This window comes from Anser brachyrhynchus, assembly GCF_964034855.1.
Source record: "Anser brachyrhynchus genome assembly, chromosome: Z".
NCBI classification, from domain to species: Eukaryota; Metazoa; Chordata; class Aves; order Anseriformes; family Anatidae; genus Anser; species Anser brachyrhynchus.
In genome coordinates, this window is record NC_137697.1 from 8,842,059 (window position 1) to 8,863,786 (window position 21,728).

At 36.7% G+C, this 21,728-nt stretch overlaps 1 protein-coding gene across 7 annotated transcripts in view; it reads left to right on the top strand.

Annotated features, from left to right (window-relative positions):
- Positions 1–21,728, top strand: part of NIPBL (NIPBL cohesin loading factor) — a 168,252-nt gene that overhangs the window by 120,766 nt on the left and 25,758 nt on the right. For 6 of the 7 annotated variants that reach the window (XM_080572858.1, XM_080572862.1, XM_080572861.1 and 3 more), the window contains 14 exons: positions 2,018–2,200; positions 5,361–5,558; positions 5,755–5,826; positions 5,925–6,014; positions 7,055–7,158; positions 8,732–8,818; positions 10,478–10,709; positions 11,102–11,253; positions 11,637–11,717; positions 12,746–12,846; positions 16,875–17,013; positions 17,237–17,319; positions 18,299–18,431; positions 20,572–20,715. In XM_080572858.1, coding sequence (XP_080428984.1) covers positions 2,018–2,200; positions 5,361–5,558; positions 5,755–5,826; positions 5,925–6,014; positions 7,055–7,158; positions 8,732–8,818; positions 10,478–10,709; positions 11,102–11,253; positions 11,637–11,717; positions 12,746–12,846; positions 16,875–17,013; positions 17,237–17,319; positions 18,299–18,431; positions 20,572–20,715 — 1,799 coding nt within the window. The remainder of the gene's footprint in view (positions 1–2,017; positions 2,201–5,360; positions 5,559–5,754; positions 5,827–5,924; positions 6,015–7,054; positions 7,159–8,731; positions 8,819–10,477; positions 10,710–11,101; positions 11,254–11,636; positions 11,718–12,745; positions 12,847–16,874; positions 17,014–17,236; positions 17,320–18,298; positions 18,432–20,571; positions 20,716–21,728) is intronic. The other variant, XM_080572863.1, reaches the window with a different exon arrangement.

Consider the following 21,728-nt stretch of genomic DNA (forward strand, 5'->3'; position numbering starts at 1 on the left):
AGTAATTAATTTTTTTAAGTTAAATCTTTTTTTTTTTTTTTTTTGAAATGCACTTAACTGAGAGGACTTGCTTGAATGTACTTGAGAAAAATAATTTTCTGATTGTAAGTTTCATTGCTTACAGACAATTTTTTGAGCATAGACAGATGTTGAAACCAGAAGTATAAAAAACTTTTAAATTTAATTAAAAAATACTGTTGAAAACTATTTTCTAGCATTAAGGCTCTTCTAATTCCAGCTGAAGGTTTTTAAAAAGGGAAAAAAAATACTTTAAACTTGGATTAGGAGATGGGATATTAGTGTAAAAATTGAAATAAATTTTTGAAAGTTATGTTACTGATATAGTGAATGCAATTAAAAATGAAAAACCATCCAGAATATGATATCTTGAAAGACTTTGTTTCTATATATATATGCATATATAATATGCATGTATAATATGCATATATATCTAGCAAAATTGGCAGGTGATTTCCTTTGTATCTAAACAATCGTGTATACTTTGGGGAAGGAGGGAGGAGCACTTGTGACAGTAGCAGTTATTCTTTGCTGGAAAAAGTTAACAGATAGTCTGTGCATAAAGCTCTGTCCTGGTTCCAGTTAGGACAGAGTTAAGTAGCTCATAGTAGCTGGTAGGGTGCTATGTTTTGGATTAGGATGAGAAGAGCGCTGATAACATGCTGATGTTTTAATTGTTGCAGAGCAGTGCTTACACCAGGCCAAGGACTTTTCGGCTTCTTGCTCTGTCCTGCCAGCGAGCAGGCTGGGGGTGCAGCAGGAGCTGGGAGGGGACAGACCCAGGACAGCTGACCCAAACTGGCCACAGGGGTATTCCATACCATCTGACGTCATGCTAAACAATATATAGGGGTGGCTGGCCGGGGTGGGGGGCCGGCTGCTCGGGGATAGGCTGGGCATCGGTCAGCGGGTGGTGAGGAATTGCATTGTGCGTCACTTGTTTTCTTACACATTATTATTGTTAATACTATTACCATTATCACTATTATTATTATTATTGTTATTATTATTTTCCTGTCTTAATAAACTGTCTTTATCTCAACTCACAGGCTTCACTTTCCCGTTTCTCTCCCCCATCCCAGAGAGGGAGGGGGGAGGGTGAGCGAACGGCTGTGTGGTGTTTAGCTGCCAGCCGGGTTAAACCACAACAAGCTCTTTGGTAAATAATGATGACATCAAATAAACAAAACCCCAATAAATGATTTTGAATTACTTTGATTTCCTTGTCACTTCTAAAAAATTTGACTGCAAATCTCCTTCATACTGACTGCATATGTGTCTAACAGTTTCAAAATGTGATGAGAATGGTGCAATGTTGTCTGTTTGTGTCAGTGGTAAAGAAACCTGATGTGATCCAGCTTGATGTTTGTCGATACTAAAAAAAAAAAAAAATCTTTCAACTTTGTTTTGTAGCAAAATCAAGAAAAAGTGTAGGCTGAGTTGTAAAGTTATTAGTAGGATGTAAATCTGAAACAGTTTGAGATGTCAGTCATTTGGCATATATTTAGGGATAAGAACCTGAAAATTCTGCCACAGATTTTACCTACTGGAAAAGGAAAGATTGCTTACTGTCATGTATACACTAAGTGATATGAGAATAAGCAGAACTTAATGAGACACAATGAATCCTTAATTTACCTACACTTTCAGGAAAACCTGTTAAATGCAGAGGATGAAAAAAATAAGATTAAATGTTGTGGTAGTAGAGCAGGGATGTCATTTTACTAATGTAATTCACCAATTTGGATTTGTTTTTATTTATATGCCTGACAAAATATTTTGTTGAAAGTGATGTCTATGCAATTTATTATGTTAATTCCCAGTTGCAGTGTGAACAGTATACACAGTTTTACAAAGACCTGTCAAATACATCCAGGTATATCAAACCATGGTATTGTTACTAGGTATACTGTAAGCAATTCCTGAAAAAGGACTGTAGTGTTGGTCCCTTTTTTTTAATCTTCAGGTTCACATGACTCTTCTTACTCTCCATTAATAGGTAGCATAGATCAGTCAGTGTTAAAGGAGTTGCCTCCTGAGCTCCTGGCAGAAATTGAATCCACCATGCCACTTTGTGAACGTGTGAAAATGAACAAGCGCAAACGTAGCACAGTTAATGAGAAACCAAAATACGCTGAAATCAGTTCTGATGAAGACAATGACAGTGAAGGCGCTTTTGAATGTAAGTAGTACACCATTCTCAAAATAGTATTTATTGGTCATGCTAGTCTTGAATTAAGTGATCTCAAAGGGATAGAGGAAGCTATCTATAGTTAGAATTTTGCTGTGTGATGAGATAACGTTCATGAGAGTCAAAATGAGAGGTGTTATACACCTCTTAAGTTAGGAAGGGATTTTCTACTTCTTAATAAGAGTATAGTTAGTTTGTAAATATGGAAGTTCAGTTAGCCAGCACTGAAAAGAAAATCCACTGAAACATAGTGAATCAGCTGAGTCTGAGTACCATCTTAGCTGCATTACCTATATAGGGATACAGCAGAAGTGCCTATTACTGCTAACCAGAGAAGGCACCTCACAAAGTTTTTTTGATTTTCTTTTGATTCTTAGTCTTATGGTCCAAAAGAGAAAGATTGGTTTATCCTGCTTTTTTAATATCTTTTAATATGTTCTCCTCTAACAGATATGCAGGGCTCATGCACACGTACACATAGAAATTGTGGTAGTAATATCTCTGATCTTTATCAAAGAAACAGAATAGAATATCCCTTTGTGTTTTTTTGTTTTGTTTTGTTTTTGTTTTTCTGTAAAATACAGTGAATAATGCTGCCTTGACCATGAGTAACAGATCTTGAGGTAACTTGTAATCAGACTTCATTATGGCAAAATATCAATGATGATTTGCTTCATTCAGGATTCTATATTCTCTCTTTATCATATAATGCCACCAGTTTATAGTGTTAATAATCTGGGACAGGGAATTAAGAAGTAAAGCAAAACTATTTAAGTTGGTTGGGAATGGAGATGATTGTCAGAAATTTCAGAGACACTTTAGCAGAGCTATTAGTCACAGTGGCTGTTGAAATTCTTAAAGATGAAATAATGCAAATTAAGAAATACATTCACAGTACTTATATGCTGTAAGTTACTCTAGGTTTATTATGTACAGCCAAGAGATCTGGCCAACAGATTCTAAACAATTCAGTGAGGACATCTGATTTAGAAATGAATTGTAATATTTCTCAAAGAATAGTGTAGAACTGAATTTAAAAAAGAGACAAAATGATCAAGAAAATGTAAAATTTGTAACAAATGCACTGAATAGATTTGTATTGTTACAAATATCTATTTCAGAGTTATTTTGGTTATCTAAATGTAAACTTAAAAATGGACACAGTAATTGTTATAGATGATTTTTTATTATTATCTCATTCCATTTAATTAAATGATGAGAAATTAAAAATTGATGAAATCTTTCTCATACAGCAAGTAATCAATGTGTTATTATATAAATGTTTGGCAGAATTCAGAAGCAAATGAGATACTTACAATCCAGATATTTATGTATAAAATTAATAATATTTTTTAATGTTACTGAAGCTTACATTTTTAGTCAGTTTTACTTACTTCGAAGTAAACTTTTTAGAGCAACGTCTGATTGTGAGAATCTGTTGGCATGATCATCTTATTTGCCTTTCAGAACCAACAAAGCTGTAACACATTCTGTTTTGCCATGCAGCATTGATAAAATGGTCAATTTAATTTTCAGCTGGAAAAAGATATTGGAAGTTACTTTTCTCATGGAGATGTAGCTGGGGTCAGAATTCGTCTGACGGCATTTAAATAGCTATTGGTGATGTGTAAGCTCTGGAGACGGAATTCATCTACCTGTTTCATGAGGGAATACTGTCTCACGAGGGAAAGAAGCAGCAATTAAGATGTATGAAGTTTTTTTCCATTAAACACTCATTTCTTTATCCAACGCATGCAGTTCAGGTAACCCAGATAGCCAGTCATTTTCTCAGTTGCAGTTAACTCAATCATTTTAGAACTGAAACCATTAGTAGTTCAGACTTTGTTAATATGACTGTTTTGTCTCCAGAAGGAAGTCTGATCCAGAAGCAACACAGCGCAAAACCCAAGCTAAATTATCTTAAAGTATTGGACCACCTCTTTGCAGAAATTTCATACTGTGTTTTCAGAAGTGGGAAAAGTGGGTGGAGTGATGAACATTATTATCACCTTGGCTTCAATCATTTTTTATTCATACTGAGCCTGGGCTGCTTATTAGCTATATCCTGAAATATATAAAAGTCTCTTTACTGTGATGCTCAGTAAGCTGGCATTGTGGAAATGATTTATCAGTTTGCTTCCAGTTTTTTATAAATGTTTGGAGCCATTTTGCTCAAAAGCAACCCTATGTACAGCCATACCTCTCTAAACTTCAGGAGAGTTTGGTAGAGACATACATATGTAAGGGCAGTTATATGCTGCTTCACAACAATAATAAACTCTAATAGTATAGAATATTTGGGAGCCATTTTGATCTTCACAGTACAGCCCTTATTAGACATCTTTTTGTTAGCCCAGTCATCCCGTTTTATTAAATAATTTCATGGATGCAACTACATCCTCCTCCATATCCTTTCTGTATTATGTTTTAGCACCTTCTCCCTTAAAGATGTACAAGACTGTCTTTAAAAATAACAGAATACTCTCCGTTCCTCTCCCCACAATATCTTATCTCCAACAAATCTCTGTTTCTGTAGAGAACTTGTATCCCAATTTCTTCAGAATCAGTTCTGCTGTGTTTATTGGTCTTGACTGAAAACTGGTTATAAAAACCTTCAGAGGTATATACTCACTGCTTAGCGCAGAATTGTGACTCCAGCTTTCTCCTTTCACTGAATTAACTGCCATAAATATTTCAGGACAAGCTTTGGGGTGTCTTGGCAAAACAGAATATTTTTAAACAGCTAGATTTTTAAGTCTTGTTGAAATTTGTTGTGTTAGATGGGCAAAGTGAGCACTGAATTGGACCTAATAATAGTCACAATTATATAACTGAAGAAATTATGTCAGTGTTCTCATGAAAGGAAAGGATGAAAATTACTTTGATTTGTTTCACTCTCCTTTGTTTAAAAAGACAAGCGTGCTTTAAATTCATCTCTTAAGTATTTGCTAGTGTCTTTGGCGATTTCAGGCATGATTTTCATGTAATTCAAAATGAACTGTTAAATTAATGCCATAATTTAGAGTGTTTTAGAGTGTTTCACTTGTTTTATGGTACAGCTATATATAGTCATTTTACTTGTAAACATATAATTTTGAACTATAAAAAATTGAATTTTTACACTTAGAATGAAAATGCATTTCATTTCTAGCTTCTCGAAAAAGACATAAAAAGGATAGAGATGAAGCTTGGGAGTATGAAGAACATGACAGAAGAAGTTCTGGTGACCACAGGAGAAGTGGTCATTATCATGAAGGAAGGAGGACTTCTGGTAGTGGTCGATACCGTAATCGCAGTCCCGATGACTCTGATATGGATGATTATTCTCCTCCTCCTAGCCTCAGTGAGGGTAACTGAAAAAAAAAATCAAATTTTCTTACATAATACTTGTGCATTTTTAAAGGATAAGTTGAACTTTTTGAAATAAACATCTTTACATGCAGTATTTAATATAAGCATAAGAAATGTAAACAAATGTCAAACAAATGTAAACCTTTATTTCATTTTGAGAAAGTATTTATTTTACTCTTTATTCTTTTAACTAGTGGCAAGAAAAATGAAGAAAAAAGAAAAACAAAAGAAGAGGAAAGCTTATGAGCCTAAACTAACACCTGAAGGTGATTTTAGAAGATTTATTTTCTTCGGTTTGTATTTTCTGTATTGTATGTGAAACAATTATACATACGTTTCTTTTTCTTTTTCTTTTTTTCACCAGAAATGATGGATTCTTCAACTTTCAAAAGGTTCACTGCTTCAATAGAGAATATTTTGGAAAATCTGGAAGACATGGATTTTACAGCTTTTGGTAATATGGCTCAAATTTTCAAACTGCTTCCCCAAATAGGAAAACAACAAAAGCCAAAAAATTTGCATCTCAGTATTTTCAGATTTCCTTCTGACTGATTTAATTGCCTGTGATATATGTTAGGGTATGTTGTGTTTATATGGCTTCCAACTGGAGTGGGAGCCTTAACCTTTCCAATTTTACTTGCTGCTTGAGGCAGAAGATCTCACTTCCTCCACCCTGCAGAATCCAAGAGGGTCATAAATCATAATGAAACAAATAATAGTCTACTGGAGTTCATCTGCTGTGGCCTTTGACCTAACAGAGCTTGATTATTCAACACAAGCATCAGAGTGTCTTACACACGGCTGAGTTACTGAATCTCTGTGTAGTCCTTAGTCCTTTCACTTGAAAATCAGCAAGCTTAGCTCCAGTGTCAAAGTAGTTCAGGCTAACCAAAATGACTTTCAGTTGAAATGGATAACGGAAAACTCAAATAATCTTTTCCCTACAATCTTTATCACAGGATTAGAACAAGGGGGGGAGCATAGCAAACAAATCAGTACAGTTTTTAAAGCAATCTTGTCTGTATGCTTGGTTTTAAAAGTGAAGTCATTGGCTCTTTCTGTGTTTTGTAACGTCATGTTTTTGTGTGCATGTGTTTAGTATTATACGCATTTTTCAACTACTGTTCTGTCCCAGATTCGAACTACAATCATTTGTGATTTGCTTTGCTGAAATGAGGATGGTACTGCAAGAGGTGCAATAAATGGGTTTTGCTATATAAAAAATAGTTTTAGTTGATGACTTTCAGAAATGGATGCACGATGTTAGGCTGTTAAACGATATTTAAGAACGTGATCAGTTACATCGAACAAGTAGTTGTTTTGTCACAACTAAAAATCATCATCTTTCTTTGTTAGATGGAACTATGAGATGTTAGCTATTTGGAAAATCAGTTGTTTAGCAAGTTTTCTTGCATTTGGTTTTTCATATTGGCTGTAAATACTGTATTCTTTGACATGTTGTTAGAAATAGTGATGATTTTTTTTTTTTTTAAGGTGATGATGATGAGATTCCACAGGAATTGCTACTGGGAAAACATCAGCTTAGTGAGTTGGGTAGTGAATCTGCAAAAATCAAGGCAATGGGCATTATGGACAAGGTACATCTTCATAGTTTTTACCTCATTTTGAACATTTAATTTCATTAAAATTGCAAAATACAAATGTCCCCCTGTAATAATGTTTCATCCTCTTCAGTTGTGCATGAGACATACCATGAACAGGCATGCTTATGCTTGAACTGAGCTCAAGTACTTAAAAAGTTACCACATCACAACTGTTAACTGCCTCTGACACTGAGGTATTTTTGCTGAATAGTCTTTCTGTGTCAGTGGTAACTGCAAGCATTGTGTACCAATATATAGCACATGTGCCTGAGCAGTAAAATCTAAAATAATCTATTTTCACAAAAGCACATCAACCCATAGTCTTTGCTCCTTACAGATAGTGTTGAGCAACTATAGTAAAACAGAACCTACCTTCAGTCAAAAAATCTACCCTTTCTAATATAAGCTATCAAATCATTGTAAATATATGGTAGCCATTTGACACACTACTGAATTGCTTATTTCCTCTTTCTGTCCAGAAAACCCTTTCAAACTTAAAAGATAGGTGCTAAGATTCATTTTCTGTAAACTGCATATTGTGGTGTCTTTGCTGTACTCTTCCTGACTTCAGTTCAAGGCAACTTTGTGTGTTGGTGCAAACTGTTGGTATTACACCTCTAGAAACAATTTTCTTGCTTTACTTATCTTCATAGAAATCTTGGCTTTGGGCAGCCTTATGCTACCTTCTTACCCTGCCTGCTCTTGACCGCTTATATTTATGAAGTGTCTGTGAAGCCACTTGTTAAAGAAGTCACTCTGAAGGATTATCTTTAACCCAAGATTTATATTTTTCTTCTGACTTTTTCTTCAGTCCTGCCTACCTTCATCTGTAGGAGGATGTTTTCAACCTGAGTGTTTTGCCCTCTTGATAGTTCTCACCCTTAACCTTAGTTCCATGTTTTTTATAAACAAGTCCATACCTGTATATGTAAAATCAGAATTTAGTTGATTCTAAGGATGAGCACCAGTATTATCTGGATGAGTTCTTCTGGAGTTCAGCATATTCTGCAGGTTATTCAATTGTAATTATGTAGAACCATCAGTAAGCGATTTTGAGTTACTTTTTTCATCATGCTAGTTTTTCAAAGTTAAGAAAATTACTAAGAGTACGTTTTCCCTGTGTTAGCACTCAGAGAATTTTATTTTTGCTTTTCCATAAGATTCGGATTTTCTTCTAATAAGTCTCTATATGGTCAGACAGAATATGATTCATAAGTGGATTTGGTAAATTCCAGTTTCCAGAGTCAAGAATGTGTAACTATACAACATTATTGGCAGATACTCTGTTTTCAATCTATTCCTACAAATTTTGTTGGTTTAAAAAACAGTTTGTTTGCAATCTTAGAACGTATTTCACTAGTTTTAATTGTATCATCAGCATTATCAATCATGTTCTGTCAGAAACTGACAAGTCAAGATCAGATCCTTATGTCAAAAATACTTAAAATTTAAGCTTAATGCTACAATTACATAAAATGTTCTCTCCTTCATCCATGGACATTTTTTCAGCAATTTGGAAGCCTTTACGTTCCTACAGCTGCTTAATGTGTTTGTTTTCTTGTTGTAGCTCTCAACAGATAAAACAGTAAAGGTCCTGAATATTTTGGAGAAGAATATTCAAGATGGATCAAAGCTTTCTACATTACTTAACCATGTGAGTTTCAAATTACATCAATTCACAACACTGTTCAGCATAGGATTTTCTTCACTTGAGTCCCATTCAGTGATAATTTCAAATGCTTGGTGTGTGCCTGAAAGGAATTTCTGGTTTTACATGTATGTGATTAACATATTGTCAAATTTTAAGATTTGAAGTAAAATTCAATTGATTATATCCTTTTTGTACTAAATGCTTTACTATAGTACTGCTAACAAACCAGAGTGTTGGGAGCAGTTGAGTTATCTTTTGACTTAATTTTAAATTTATAATAGTTTCAGTCTGAAATATTTGTGGCAACTGGTATTACTTACACCAGTGCAAATTTCTTTGCTACTTCTCTATAAAACTTCCCTTACACAGTGGTAGAAAGGATGGCTTTCATGTAGAGCATATTCCTCCCCAAAGCGTTAAGAACTGAGGAGGCATTTTAAACCATAGTATCCAGAGTTGGAAGGGACCCACAAATATCATTGAGTCCAGCTCCTGGCTCTACACAGGACTACCTAAAAATCAAACCATGCATCTGAGAGCATTGTCCAAACTCAAAACTACGGCAGCTCAGTGCCATGACCACTTCCTTGGGGAGCTGCTCCTCATACATATCCCCTTATAGACCCCGCATCATCTTTGTTGCTCTTCTTTGGACATACTTTATATATCCTTCTTACATCCTTCTATATTTTATATATCCTTTTATTTTTTTTATATAATGTTGTTTTATCCAAGTGTTATATCCTTCCTATGTTACATTTATTTAGGTCCATTCTTAGGCTGCAAAGTTAAAGTCATCAGCATAAACAAAACTAACAGGAAGTCTACAATTTTCTTTTTTTTTTTTTCTGTTATGCTTAAATCTGCGTCTGGATTTTGAGTTTTTGTGGGGTTGAAATACCATAGTTCATATATGTTTATTTTTACACATTCTAGACAAAACAATATGCTAACAAGAATAGTGTTTTTGAGTTTTACAGAAAAAACTTAATCTGCAGAAATTGAGAGAGATTATGTATATTGGAAAAGAAGAATATGAACTTGAAAATGAATGTCTTCAGTAATATGAAAAATAAGTGAATAGGAAGTACTGTTTTTTCTGCCCTGTTGCAACATGATTGAACCTTCTTTACCCAGTGCTAAAACTAAATGGATATATTTGATAAGACATATTTTTAAACTCACTAAATAGTTGAGTTGGTCTGTGGAAAGTTTTATTCTCATGAATTTAATGTGACTTTTAATAGTCTGATTGTGTGAGAGTTCCCTCTAGTGGCAAAAACTAGACTGGTAAAAGCAGCAAATAATGACCACTAAGGGTGATACTAGATGAATGAGTTCAGTTTTTGCTTTAAGTATGTCAGTCTTAGGTAGAGAATGTAGCGATCTTCTTTCATAGTTCTTCCCTATGATATACAGAAAGCTTCTGTGTGTTTTACCAGAACAATACAGTGGAATATTGAAGATTTATAGCATAAGGAGAAGTACTGCAAACTTGTTGCTAGTAAAACAACCAGTTGATTTATAAAACAAACTATCGTTGTATCATAAACGAATGTGCTTGTTTGTAAGTATATTAAAATGGCATTGGTATATTGTACTTGGTAAGGCTAAATATTTGACTTGTTGTTTACACTGTCCTGCTTTTCTTGCCTCTTGCAGAACAATGACACTGAAGATGAGGAGAGATTATGGAGAGATCTTATTATGGAAAGAGTGACAAAATCTGCAGATGCTTGTCTTACTGCTATCAATATTATGACATCACCAAATATGCCTAAAGCTGTATATATTGAGGATGTAATAGAAAGAGTTATTCAATACACAAAATTTCATTTGCAGAACACGCTCTATCCTCAGTATGACCCTGTATATAGAGTGGATCCTCATGGTGGTTAGTATACTAAAGAATTTTTAAATATCTTTTCACATTAGATTTATGTTTTGCTTTATATATGCATACGCTTTATATATACATATATATATATATTGCGTGATGATGCAAGTGATATGACTTCCCAGAATATTTTTATATTTTTTTATACTGATAGTTCTTTCATATCATATACAGCCTCTGAATTAATGCTTTATGTTATATTGAGGATAATTAAATGTAGAGTAAAGTAACAATGAATTAATTGCATCCTCTGCATAACTTGGTCATTTTAATGTTTAGTTTTACTGTAATAGCTATCATTTCAGTATAACCATTTGGACCAGGGTATAAAGAAGTTTGTCTCAAGTTTTTCTTGAAAAAAATTAACAAAAATATTTTTGATTTTCTAGGTGGTGTTTTAAGTTCAAAAGCAAAGCGTGCCAAGTGTTCCACCCACAAGCAAAGAGTCATAGTGATGTTGTATAACAAAGTTTGTGACATTGTCAGCAGTTTGTCAGAGTTGCTAGAGATACAGCTTCTTACTGATACAACTATTCTTCAGGTAAATTTTGTCTGAAGAATGTCTGAGAATGTTGTGGGGTTTTTTGTTTGTTTTGGTTTTATTTTTGTTCCTTTTACTTTCCCAGAGAGACTGTAAAGTGTCAATGACATGAAATATGAAATCAGTACATATTTTTTGTACGTATTCACATAGGCTGACAGGTCTCTGTGTAGTATGTTATCTTCCTGTTCTCTTCTTCAGTCTTTAAGGGCTTTTATTGTACACCTAAGAACAGTTTAGCATGATTGTACTCAATTTGCAAATAATGTAAATTAATGTGGTTTTGAATACCTTATCTGATGAATGAGTAGCCTGCTTGTAACATAGCATGAATATCAGTTTGCCAATCAAGTATACTTACAATAATTTCTTTCCATTGATAGGTATCATCTATGGGAATAACACCTTTCTTTGTAGAAAATGTCAGTGAGCTACAGTTATGTGCCATCAAATTAGTGACCGCAGTAAGTAATTTTTAATATGCAATTTCATGTTCCTGTGTGTCCAAGTTACTAGGACATATACATAGGCTCTATTTTTTGCTGGTAGAGAATTAGAGCTTTAATCTTGTTTTTTCATGTTTTTACAGTTCGGTATTATAAGCTAGGAATAGTATTAAATCTACCTGAGCTGCTCCTATTGGCAGAGGAGCAACTTAAGCAAGGAATTTAATGAATGAATGTTATGTGGTCTAAAGTCTAAACACAAACCCCTCTCTCTTACCTGTTCTCTCTTGTTTAAAAAATCTTAGCAACATGGTTTTCCTCATTTCTTTTGTTAAGATATGAATTTATGCAATGGAATAAGCTAGAGAGTTAGCAGGATACTTTTATAATAGAATAAGTTCTTTTCCTTGGAAGTAGTGGGTATATGAAAACTTCATGGGGCAAATAAAATACTATTTCAGGAAAAATGTAGTGTAACATATGTGGTTGTTTAAGTGGAAAATGTTCATCTTTGTAAGGATCAGATGCTTCTGAACTTATAAAAACGGCCTGAACAAAAGGAGAAGCAAATTCTACAATCTTAACCGTAAATTTAAAGAATATTTCATGTCAGGCAAATATTAAAGACAAAGATATGAAATAAAACTGGATTGCCAAATATATTTTGTAACTGTGTATGTGTTCATGTTAATTTATGCTACTGTAGAGCTTTGCTATATACTGGAGTCTGAAAGCTTAGTATTATACTATTTGACTTACACAGTGTATTTCTACCATTGACAGAAATCTTTAAGATACACGGTATTTTTAAGAGCTGTTAGACATCTGTGTTGTTAGAATACTTTTAAAATCTTTATTTGAAAAAGTTTTTGTTTATTTTATAAAGAAATACTTGCTTTGAAGAAATAAAGTAATGCATTAAAAACAAGGTATGCATTAAAAGTCAAGTGAAGTATATGTTACTACATCTAATTTTTATAGACTTAGCAAGCACTATTGTATGTAACTAATAATAACATTTTAACAATTCTGTAACTGTTAAATAGGTGTTCTCCAGGTATGAAAAACACAGACAGCTAATACTAGAAGAAATTTTCACTTCCCTTGCGAGACTACCAACTAGCAAGAGGAGTTTGAGAAACTTCAGGTAATTTTTGCATAGATCGCTAACTTGTAGATGGAAACATTCACAGTTTTGTATGTGTACCAGTTGTTCTCTAGATACCCAGTACCCTGAGCTGGTGGAAGGGGATGGGGAGCAGGATGTGGCCCTCACAATCCACGAGGAAATGGTTGGCGACCTGCTACAGCACTTAGATGTATGCAAGTCAATGGGGCCGGATGGGATCCACCCGAGGGTACTGCGAGAACTGGCGGAGGAGCTGGCCAAGCCACTTTCCATCATTTATCAGCAGTCCTGGCTATCAGGGGAGGTCCCAGTCGACTGGCGGCTAGCAAACGTGACGCCCATCTACAAGAAGGGCCGGAAGGTAGACCTGGGAAACTATAGGCCTGTTAGTTTGACCTCAGTGCCAGGGAAGCTCATGGAGCAGATTATCTTGAGTGTCATCAAGTGGCACTTGCAGGACAACCAGGCGATCAGGCCCAGTCAGCATGGGTTTATGCAAGGCACCTGATCTCCTTTTATGACAAAGTGACGCGCTTGGTGGATGAGGGAAAGGCTGTGGATGTGGTCTACCTTGACTTCAGTAAGGCTTTTGACACCGTTTCCCACAACATTCTCCTCAAGAAACTGGCTGCTCTTGGCTTGGACTGGCGTACGCTTCGTTGGGTTAGAAACTGCCTGGGTAGCCGGGCCCAAAGAGTCGTGGTGAACGGAGTTAAATCCAGTTGGAGGGCGATCACTAGTGGAGCCCCCCAGGGCTCAGTACTGGGGCCAGTCCTCTTTAATATCTTTATCGATGATCTGGATGAGGAGATCGAGTGCACCCTCAGTAAGTTTGCAGACGACACCAAGTTAGGTGCATGTGTCGATCTGCTCGAGGGTAGGAAGGCTCTGCAGGAGGATCTGGATAGGCTGGACCAATGGGTTGATGAGGCCAACTGTATGAAGTTCAACAAGGCCAAGTGCCAGGTCCTGCACCTGGGGCGCAACAACCCCAAGCAGAGCTACAGGCTGGGAGAGGAGGGGTTAGAAAACTGCCTGGCTGAGAAGGACCTGGGAGTGCTGGTTGATAGTCGGCTGAATATGAGCCAGCAGTGTGCCCAGGTGGCCAAGAAGGCCAACAGCATCCTGGCTTGCATAAGAAGCAGTGTGGCCAGCAGGTCTAGGAAAGTGATTGTGCCCCTGTACTTGGCTCTGGTGTGGCCGCACCTCAAGTACTGTGTTCAGTTTTGGGCCCCTCGCCACAAGAAGGACATGGAGGTGCTCGAGCGAGTCCAGAGAAGGGCAACGAAGCTGGTGAAGGGTCTGGAGAACAAGTCTTACAAGGAGCGGCTGAGGGAGCTGGGATTGTTCAGCCTGGAGAAGAGGAGGCTCAGGGGCAACCTTATTGCACTCTACGGGTACCTTAAAGGAGGCTGTAGCGAGGTAGGGGTTGGTCTATTCTCCCACGTGCCTGGTGACAGGACGAGGGGGAATGGGCTAAAGTTGTGCCAGGGGAGGTTTATGTTGGATATTAGGAAGAACTTCTTTACAGAAAGGGTTGTTAGGCATTGGAATGGGCTGCCCAGGGAAGTGGTTGAGTCACCATCCCTAGATGTCTTTAAAAGATGTTTAGATGTAGAGCTTAGTGATATGGTTTAGTGGAGGACTTGTTAGTGTTAGGTCAGAGGTTGGACTAGGTGATTTTGGAGGTCTCTTCCAATCTAGATGGTTCTGTGATTCTGTGAATTTTCTCTACAGCGAGAGCAGAGTTCCCTGACAAACATATCTTGTAATAGTCACTGTTTCTTACGCCATCATGTTTATGCTTGGTTACAAAAATAATTGAAATATCTGGTTAGTCTTCTCACTAAGGAGTGATGTTCTAAAGTGTAATGTTAGTGTGCATTCAAAAGGATCTTAGTTTCAAAAATCTTTGATTTTGTTTATATGTAGTTAGGTAATTTCTTCCTTGTTAAAACCTAATAGGAGATTTCTGGCTGAATGTCTTTGAGTACTCTTTCCAGGGTATCAAACTAATACTCCTTTAAATGAGTTTCATTTAGGAACTGTTCAGTTTACGTTAAATGTGTTTAAAGTGCTTCAGCTGGACTTTCAGACACTGAAACTTTTAAGTTGAATTCAGTAACCCAAATGTTAACCGGTGTGATTCCATTATAGTCATCAAAGACATCTAATAAATATGAACGTGGTAGGTATAGGACCATAACTAGTGGATAGCCTCTTTGAATTAGGATCTTTGCTGGAACAAAGTCTTCATCTCAAGTTCACAGTGACTACACTACTTATCTGTAAAAATCCTAGCTCTAGTCTGTTAAAGGGCATTTGCTATCTGTGGCTACAGTCATGAAGGGGACACCTTTTGCAAAATTTCATATGGAAAGATTTTTTTTTTGTAAATGTAGTCAAAAATAACTTACAGTAATTGAATTAAATAGAATAATTGCAATGTTTTGTGTTCAGTTATTATTTTGATAATATAGGGAGAATGATGTCAGAGATTATGACCTTTTTCATATTGCAGAGGGTAATATTAGGTGCTATTAATGCGTATATGGGTAGATAAACACCATACCATTTGTCAGGTTAAATCACTTGGAAGGGGAGAAATGTGAGTTGTGGTGTATTCACACTGGTCGTAGAAACTTAAAGACACTCTTGCATTCTGAAGTTTAAAGTCTGTTACACTACCTGATATTACCATAGGTATAACTCTTGTAGAAGCCAGTCCAGGTCACGATGACTATTTTTTCCTGTTTAAAAGTTCTCCGGATTCCACATATATTAAATAACACAGAAGTAGTAAATTATTAGGGCAACAGTTCATTAGCTTTTTTATGCTATGTTGGAAATTGGTATGGCATTATAAATAATAAGCCTATTTTAAGTAGCTTAGCCTGTAGGTGTTTTATAGAATTATAGAATGGCTTGGGTTGGAAGGATTCTTAAAGATCATCCAGTTTCAACCCTTCTGCCATGGGCAGAGATGCTATCCACTAGATCAGGTTGCCTAGCACCTGATCCAGCTTGGACTTGAACACCTCCAGGGATGGGGCATCCACAGCTTCTCTGGGCATCTTGTTCCAGTGCCTCACCACCTTCTAAGGGAAGAATTTCTTCCAAATTTCTGTTCTAAATATCCCCTCTTTTAGTTTAAGGCCATTCTTCCTTGTGCTATCATTATCCACCCAAGTAAAAAGCCACTCTCCGTCTTTTTTATAAGCCTTCTTTAAGTACTGAAGATCTTCAGTGAGATCTCCCTGGAGCCTCCTTTTCTTCAGGCTGAACAAACTGAGCTCTCTCAGCCTGTCTTCAAGAAAGAACCCAATATCAAATTACTTCCCTTTGTAGAAGAGGTGCTCCAGCCCTCTGATCATCCTTGTGGCCATCCTCTGGACCCGCTCTAACAGCCCCACACCCTTTTTGTGCTGGGGGCCCCAGCCCTGGATGCAGTACTCCAGGTGGGGCCTCACAAGGGCAGAGCAGAGGGGCACCATCCCCTCCCTCCACCTGCTGCCCACCCCTCTGTTGGTGCAGCCCAGGACGCAGTTGGCCTTCTGGGCTGCAGGCACACACTGCTGGCTCATGTCGAGCTTTTTGTCCACCAGAGCCCCCAAATCCTTCTCTGCAGGGCTGCTCTCAGTGGGTTCTTCTCCCAGTCTGTGCTCATGTCTGGGATTGCCCAGACCCAGGTGCAGCACCTTGCACTTGGACTTGTTGAGCCTCATTAGGTTCACATGGGCCCACTTCCTGAGCTTGTGTTTAACTTATTAAATATTTCTGTAGATTTTCAGTGCCTGAGCTTCACAGATATTCTGGTAGTCATCTGTGGACTGTTTCAGTTCATCTCTCCTACCTAAGAATAATACTTATTGTTTTTGTTAGATCCACTCTTTCACTTCATAAGAGAGAAGCAAATGACTAGTTAAATGTCTAGAATATAGATTTCTAGCTGTGGTAAAAGCATTATAAATCATAAAATTATTTAGGGCTCAAAATAATAGTTTTGTTTTATTTTAGTGTTAATGCTGTCCTTTTCATATTAACAGGTTAAATAGCAGTGACACTGATGGAGAGCCCATGTATATTCAGATGGTAACAGCACTAGTTCTGCAGCTTATTCAATGTGTTGTGCACTTACCATCTGCAGAAAAAGATTCTAATTCAGAGGAGGAATCGAACAAAAAAGTAAGGAAGATAGTTTTAAGAAATCCTATTTTCTTAATTTTTTTTTCTTTTTTTTTTTCAGGAATGACTGTGTTTGTGGGTATAACGTTTTATGACGGTGGTCTAGTAATTGGACGGTGTAATTTTGTTCGCTGTAATTATTCGTTGCATGAGACATACTGATCTGGAAATAATATTTCTATGTATGCTCAAGTGTTAGTCTAACAAATCTTCTTATTTTTAGGTGGATCAAGATGTGCTTATTACTAACTCATATGAAACAGCCATGAGAACAGCACAAAACTTCCTTTCTATTTTCCTTAAGAAGTAAGTATAGTTATGTTCTTTAGTGTATTGATGAAGCCAACTCTGAATAAAGTCTGTCACTCCTCAGGACAAACCTAATTTCTTAACTGTGCTAAATACCCACTAGTGAAGTTACTTATAGCAATGTACTTCATAGATCCCTAACAGAGTTACTTTCCTGGACAAAAAAATGTATTGCGTAGAAATTGTGTGAAGAACTATCTGGCAGCTTATATAGGATACTTTTATCAGGTGTCTGTTACTCATCTGAAGCATGTAAGAGAAGGATGAACAAATATTTAAGTGGTGAAACCAGATTCATTCAGTCATCAGAATGACTAAGATAGAGAGAACCTAGAATCACTTTCATATAGCCAAAGTTAGGAATGTCAATAGCTCAACAGGAAGAAAAAAAATAATATATATATATATATATAGACACACACACACCTGAATAACCTAAGTAGGCATTTTTTAAAAAGAGTCCTGAGGTTTTTACTGTGTTAATTTCCACTGTTAAGCTGAGAGGCTGTTTAAAGATCTAGCCATCTCTCTGCATACTTCTAATATCATTAAAGATGTTAAGACTGTTACATGTAACTGAAACATATCAGGTATGTTATCTTTTGAATTTTACATTCTGATTTTAACCTTGAAGTACATAATACTGAGATGTCTTATCACTCTGAATTAAGTCAGACCAGGCTTAAAGAGTCTAGAATCAATACCTCCTAAATACACCACTCCAGCCTGAGGTTCAGAATTTTACCTACCTCATCCATCCTTTTCATGCAGGCTTTAACTCAAAATAATAAATGAAAAAGCTTAGGGAATGTTAGAATGTTAGAACTATTTGTCCTTTACTGGATAAAATTCTTTTTCTTTTAGAATCACTTAAAACTTGTTTTTTCTGATTAACCATAGGATTGCTTTTGTTTACATCAGAAGAAACGCTTAAATGTCTCTAAGATTTACTTATATAATGCATTCTTTTGAACAGGTGTGGCAGTAAACAAGGGGAAGAAGATTATAGGCCACTGTTTGAGAACTTCATTCAAGATCTTCTTTCCACAGTCAATAAACCAGAATGGCCAGCTGCAGAGTTGCTACTTAGCTTGTTAGGAAGGCTATTGGTAAGGGATTCTTGTTTTTAACTGTGAAGACTTGTCTATTTCATCTCCATCTATTACAGGAATGTTTTTAGATAGTTGGAGCAGACATGCAGCATCTAAGGATTTTCTTGCATGTATCACTTACTGTAAATAATAAAGTTTAGGTAAGAAGATCATTGATAAGCAACTTGGAAAAAGCCATACGTAAATTGTTTCTCATAGAAGTACACTTCTACTATTCAGTGACATTTTCCATATTTAAAAAATGCCATTCTATACCAGATATTCATTTAGAGTAAATTCAGACTAATAGCTGTAACTATTCATGTTAAATATCCTCTCCGGACTGTTCATTCAGCACAGAATCTGAAAACAGATAGGTAGGTAGTTCCTGTACCAATACAATTTGTTTATGGAATATGAAATTTTACAGAATGTGAACATTTTTGCTGATGTGTTTTAAGAGAGTTGTTCTTCAGTATTAATTACAGTGTAATTAACACAGTAATTTCACAAAATCACAGAATGGTTAAGGTTGGAAGGGACCTCTGGAGGTCATTTGGTCCAATCCCCCTTTTCAAGCAAGGACACCTCTAGAGCAGGATGCCCAAAGAAAGACTACAGCCTCTCTGGGCAGCCTGTCCTAGTGCTTTTCCACCCATACAGTGAAGAAGTGCTTCCTGATACTCATTTAGAACCTCTTGTATTCCAGATTATGCCCATTGCCTCTTGTCCTGTCAGTGGGCACCACTGGCTCCATCTTCTTTGCACCCTCCCTTCAGGTGTTTGTAGACATTGATGAGATTCCCCCGTGAGCGTCCTCTTCTCATGGCTTAACAGTCCCAGCTCTCTCAGCCTCCCCTCATAGGACAGGCACTGCAGTCCCTTGATCATTTTAATAGCCCTTTGTCAGACTCTTTCCAGTATGTCCATGTTTCTCTTGTACTGCATGGGGCAGACGTGGACATAGTACTCAACTTAAAGCTTCACCAGCATTGAGTAGAGGGGAAGGATCACCTTTCTTGATCTGCTGGCAATACTTTGCCTAATGCAGCCAAGAATACCACTAGCCTTCTTACTGGCAAGGGCACATTGCTGACTTATGTTTGATTTGGTGTCTACCCGGACTCCTAGATCCTTTTCTGCTAAGCTGCTTTCCAGCTGGGTGTGCCCCCAGCACAGTTGGGCAGGGATCCATCTCCATGTCAGAGAATGTAGCAAGGACCTGAGATCAGCCATGGGCCTCCTTTGATGCCTACAATGCACCCTTCTGCGTGAGCTGCTATGCAAACTGCTGTATCTGTTGGACGCTTCTGTTAGCTATACTCTGGGACATGTGCTCTAGATTAGGCCTTTATTAAGGCCTCTCCTCAGAGAGTAGCTAGGCACCAGCTAAAGGGATACTTGACCCCTTCCCTTAGTGGGGGGGCAGCTGCAACAGAAACTCCTGACGTCTTAGGTCAGGGGTTGTCTAATGATGCTTGTTAGAAACCCCTAGAGCTCATTAGGAGCATCTAGACTTTCTGCAGGCCCACACCCTACTGGTCTCCCCTACCTTTGTCCTTGCCTAACAGCAGCAGGCAACCTCAAGTTCCTCAGAGAGTTGCCAGGAGTTCCCCAGTGCTCATGGACCTTGAACACAGAAAGTTCTGAAGTTTTCTGAAGCTTCCCAAAGCAGGGCCAAAGACTGCTGCACAAATGGCTGCATCTGTTGGTTGTTTCTGTTAGCTGTGCTAACAGCTGATTTGATCTGGGTATTTGTTCTTGGTGGGTTTTGTTTGTTTGTTTTGTTTTGTTTTTGTTTTTTCTTTTTGAATATGTTATAGTCTGTTCCTAGTAAGATGTAGCTTTCATTACACTTGTGGGAATAATGAGGAAGATGTATTTTGATGGTTAAGATCTATGCTATGCTAGATGTCTGGTTTATTTTATGAAAGTGTATATTTAAAAAACCTCTAACAGGCATACATGTAGCGAGAGACAATAAAAGAAAAAAAAACAGTAATACAAAATAAGGATTGTATCTGGTGCAAAAGTAAATGACAATTTTACTGAATATGGAGGTTTGGTAGAATTTTTAATAAGGTCACCCAGTATTGTGTGATAGGAATCTCATTTATAAAAATAAAAACTTAAAAAGTATATATTCTGCTTTTCTTAGGTTCACCAGTTCAGTAACAAATCAACAGAAATGGCTTTAAGAGTTGCATCGCTTGACTATCTTGGAACTGTAGCTGCAAGACTGAGGAAAGATGCAGTCACTAGCAAAATGGATCAAGGATCTATAGCCAGAATCCTCAAACAGGTGTGTGAGAGATCCCATGCCAGCTGGATTCAGCTGGATTGAGATGCGTCCATTGAAATCTTTGAAAATTATAAAGATTTATTTAAAAAAGCAAAAAGCAAACAAAAAATATCTCCAACAAAAAACATGTGAAGAATCAGTTTTCATCGTTTTCCAGAAATCTAAACCGTTGATTTATAAGTATCACATTTCTTAACTCATCGTGGTTATATTAAGTGGTTAATTACAGTGGTAAAACCAGTTTTACTGTAAAAATATAGAGGAAATAATGGAGTGACAGCAACAGTTGAATTCTGTCTTCAGAGGCAATAAAAATATGTGTGTATGTAAGTATTTGCTGTCACAATGTGGTAATTGGGCTTATGGCACTTATACGGGTTTTAGAGAGTTCAAGTCTTCAGCCTGTAAGGTTAGATTTTATATGATGTGTCTGGTATTGGTCGTATTTATTTTACATGCAGGACTTGCATATATCTTTCACTAGAGAATGCACATGTGCATTTCTGCTGATGCTGATTATCAAAATGTTTCCAAATCTGCAAGGGTGGCAACAGATATCAAAGTGATATGTGCTTTTGAATTCTCTACTGCACATAGTATGAGCAAACCATCAGGTCTTATGTGTCCTTCTAAAAATACAGACTTGCACATTTCTTATGGGGCCTATATGCTTCTTTTTGAACTATTACCTGCTTGCACTGTGATCAGATCTGAAGTTGAGTAGTCATATCAAATTCACTATATCAGAATTTCCCTTTCGGTTGCCTGAAAAAGTATCCAGATCTATTTCGTGTATTCTGTAACGACTGTTACAGATCTATGCTGGAGGAAACAATTCCACAATTCACAGGCATTCAAATAAAAAATCAAAGCTCATCTACTCCTTTGTGAGACTGATAATTGCCGTAACTTTTGTTGATTAGAATATTGTACTATATAGAGTGTCAAATCTTCATGTTCATGGTTTAATATAATGTATACTTCTGTGTGCTAGTGAATTATTATTCTCTTCT